Source organism: Varanus komodoensis, unplaced genomic scaffold (genome assembly GCF_004798865.1).
Source record: "Varanus komodoensis strain SLA01 unplaced genomic scaffold, ASM479886v1 scaffold797, whole genome shotgun sequence".
In the NCBI taxonomy this organism is placed as follows: Eukaryota; Metazoa; Chordata; class Lepidosauria; order Squamata; family Varanidae; genus Varanus; species Varanus komodoensis.
The window spans coordinates 9363-13170 of record NW_025336475.1 but is presented as its reverse complement, the minus strand read 5'-3'; the positions used below and the strand labels follow the sequence as shown (position 1 = coordinate 13170).

The following is a 3808-nucleotide window of genomic DNA, read 5'->3' as shown; positions in this document are numbered from 1 at the left end:
ATCAAGGTCCGCTGGCTGAAGAACGGGCGACGGGCAACGGAGGGGGTCTTCTATGGGGAGGAGCTGCACAACGGCGACTGGACGTACCAGACCCAGGTGATGCTGGAGGACACCCCCCAGCGTGGAGACGTCTACGCCTGCCAGGTGGAGCACGCCAGCCTGGAGACGCCCATCACCGTGCAGTGGGGTATGGCCCTTGTCCCCCTTCCCTCTGTGGGGCACTCCTGGGCACTGGGTGGGTTTGAGGGTGGATTGGGGGAAGGAAAGGAGGGGCCTAAGGAGATTGGGGGAAGGGTGGCCTCTTAGGAGGGAGCAGAGGAGATCAGTCGGCAGCTAAATGTCTCCCCCCGGAAGGGATGTTTTCAGCCCCATTTCCCCCTTTTTGTTCTCTCTGGAGCTACGTCCAGCCCCACACTTGCCTCCTCCCTGTACTCCAGTCTGGGGCTGCCCTGCCCATGATGGATGGAAATGCAACCTCAGCCACGCGGACCTCGCAATCTGAACCAGTGCCCTAGATATCAGCTGTGGGCCTGGAAAGTCCCCATCCTCATCTGCTGCGCATGGACTTGGCCCCCAGTCAGTCCCAGATGAGAGGCCCAGCCTGGCCCCGATCCTGCTCCCACGTGAGACTCCCCTTCTCTTTCTCCAGAGCCGCGGACTTCCGAGTTGGCCAGGAGCAAAGTGTGGACGGGGGTCATGGGGGCCCTGCTGGGTGTGGTCTACCTGGCTGTGGGGCTCTCCCTCTACCTGAGGAGCAAGAAAGGTAAGGGGTCCCTGTAGGGCACCAGGGAGGGCAGGCCCTGTTAACGAGATGCATGTCCACGCCCTCAGAGGTGCTCCTGGATCAGTTTGGTTCCTTTCCATGAAGGTGGGGGGACTCTTCACTCCAGAAGTTGGGCCCTCCCCACATCTGAGGCAAGTTCGTGGGGGCATCGAGGGACACAGGAGGGGGGTCCCCAGCTGCACTGCCCTCCTGTCTCCCTAAAGACCAGGAGTCCCTCGTGAGCGAATTGGCTAGAAATCCCCCCTCCAAATCAGTGGCCGTCTCAGTACAGCAGCTTTCCTGGGAAGGCAGTTTCTGTTTTGCACAAATATGGGATTTAGACTGAGCCAAGTTAAGACTACGCCAACTTTTTGGTTTCAGGAGCCTTTCTGGGTGCAGGAGGGGAGGGTGTCCCTGCGGTGCTGAGGAATGAGCCCCTCCGGCCATGCATTAAAGTCTCTTTCCCCTTCTCCCTCTCTCTCCAGCGTCTGCCATCCAGCAGCCTCCAGGTAAAGCCTCTCCCTGCCTCCTTCCCAGTCGCTGGTCCACTTTTCCATCCTGCCTTTCCCCAGATGCTTGTCCACAGTGGGGATGCAAGTCTGAAGGCCCCCCCCCCGATAAATTGGGGCACTTTTTGCAGAAATATTTCATTTTCAGGGGTGGGCTGCAGTCGGGGGAAAGAGGCCTGAGCTGCAAACACAACGGCCAGTGACGGGGCTTTTTTGCAGTGCTCAGACACAGGAGAGAAGTGCAGCCAGACTTTGCCCCGGCAGGGACTGGCCTGCTCCACCCTTCTTGCTTCTGCTCTGCTCCTGTCGCACCCCCAAATTGAGCCCTCAATGCACAGGCTGAGACCTACAGAGAGACTCTTTCTGGGCCTCCCTTAGGGTCTGTCTGTGGAAATGGGGTGGCTTTGGGGGGCGGCAGAAGATCGCAGGGTTGGGGTGTGAGTGGGCAGCTTCCACCCCACTTTGGTAGTAGCCCCCTAGCTGGAGTGCAAGCCGTCGTGGGGGGCCATCAGCTTGGGTTGGGGTGTTCTTGTGGGGCTGCAAGTGGAGGGGGCTGGGTGTAGGAGCCCCTGAAGGAGTCAGCAGCCCCCACCCTCTTTCCCTCGGGCCCTTTCCCAGCCTGGGTTTTCCTTTTCCTATTTCCATTTCCCCCTGCAATTTCCGTGTCTCCTCCCCCTTCCCCCCCATTCTCCTCAGTGCTCATCGGCTAGTCCTCCAAGGCCAGGCAAAGCAGAAGACACCCAAATACTTCCTGCTGGAGCTCCGCTTTTCTGTGCTGTCCTTGGGAGATGCGAAGGCGAAGGGGCTGGAAGCTGCGGATCGGAACGAGGAGGAGAAGCTCAGCTGAAGCCGCTCCCGCAAGGACCAGCTGGACATTCACTGATTTTCTGCCTGCTTTTGCTTCGGTGGGCAGGGGGTGGTGGAGTGGGACTCATCCTGCCAGCGCCCAGAAAACGCCTGCCCATATTCCGTGGTCTGTGGCTCAAGGGCCAGACTTTTTCTCTTGGTTGGGCCTCATCCTGTGGAGGCCCAGGTTTCTGGTTAAGGGCTGAGAGAGGACCCGTTCCCTCCTCACCCGCACCGCTGTCCCTCCTGACGGGGACAGCGCTGAGTTGCTCCTGGCCAGCTTCCGCGTTCCCCAGAATATCTTCAATTCCAGGGCTTGCAATTCTGAAAGCTTCAGTCACACTTGCAGGCTGGCTTTGCACTCATTGAATGGAGATATAATAAATTCTGTTCTTGCTGGAATGGCGAAAAATCTGAAAATCTGGTTTGATGACATGAAAATGAGTACGATATTCTGTTTGGAGGAGGGCTGTGCCACTGTGGTACAGCCCCCTTTGGCATACTGCAGGTCCTGGGTTCTAACCCTGGCAGCCTCTCTGGGCCTGCCTGGAAAGGCTGAACCCATTCAGAGGCTGCCGGTCAGTGCTGGAGGCGGGTGGATGGAGCCGTGCCTGGAGCTGTCCAAAGGCTGCTCTCTGTGTCCTATGCAGCCTTTCCCAACCGGGTCCTCCCCTACTCTATCAGGGGGCCCATGTGTCCTTTTGGAGAATTGGGGTGCCCTCAGAAATTGTGTGGGAAGTGCACCGCTTCCTGGAGAGGATGAAGCTGTGAGGTCCACCCCTGCCCCATGCTTTTTTTTCAGCTGAGCCCTGGAGTGGGGTTCCCCTTGGGAGGGCAATGGGGCTGCAGAGGTCATCAAGGCTGCCCCAAATAATCTTCAGCCCCCACACAAGAACAAAGGGGGAGATGTTGATCAGCAGGGGCAAAACATGTCACTCAAATGGCCCCTTTTTTGCAGGGGGAACCAGAGCCTAGCTCTGGCAGGGATTTTGTTCTGGATTGTCCCTCCTGGGGGCCATTGCCAGCATCTCCCCAACTCCCTCGTGCGGTTTGGGGCCCAAGAATGTGCCTTGGGCTAGTGGGACGGACACGCCGCATCCCATGGGCACTCACGTCGGAGCTCCAGGACTGGCAGTGGCTCCCCTGGAAGCATTTCGTTCCTTCCAACCTCCGATCTGTTGCCGTGTGGCACATGACTGGCCACGGGTGACACCAGAGGGGTAACTTGCAGTCCTGGCAACACGCAGCTCCCCCTTGAAGGCATCAAACCTCAGGGTGCAGACCATGTGTGCCCCTCTGTCCAAGCTCAGATCAGGAGGCCTGACGCTCAGGAGCCTCAGCCCAGCTTGGCTTCGAGCCGCCATTCTTTGGCAGCAGGAAGCTCATGAGGAGGCTGGGTCTGTCCTTGGCTGTCTACTCTCTCGAGCAAAGGAGCAGGTGGGAGGCAAGGTGGTGGCTGCAGGTGCCGGGGGTGACCGGACACGGGGTATGGGACATGGCTGCCGCTGGGCAGGGCATAGGGCACCAGGTTTTACTTTCCCAGGGGACCGGATCTGCTTTGCCCTGGTTTTGTTTGTCCCAAGGGGCTGCAGCCCTTCTGTGTGGCCTATTGCACCAATTAAAGCACCGCGCGTGAAATGCACACCTGGAATACCAGCGTGTCCACCCCGAGCAGAGGCTGCGCAAGAGC

At 58.9% G+C, this 3808-nt stretch overlaps 1 protein-coding gene across 1 annotated transcript; it reads left to right on the top strand.

Moving 5' to 3' along the window:
- Positions 1–3: 3 nt before the first annotated feature.
- On the top strand, positions 4–2520 carry LOC123035403 (rano class II histocompatibility antigen, A beta chain-like; the record flags this gene model as incomplete). The annotated part of the gene is made up of 4 exons (XM_044453537.1): positions 4–187; positions 650–763; positions 1249–1272; positions 1969–2520. Coding segments are annotated over 4 exons (336 nt in total), but the record flags the coding sequence as incomplete, so codon positions are not given.
- Positions 2521–3808: the final 1288 nt, after the last annotated feature.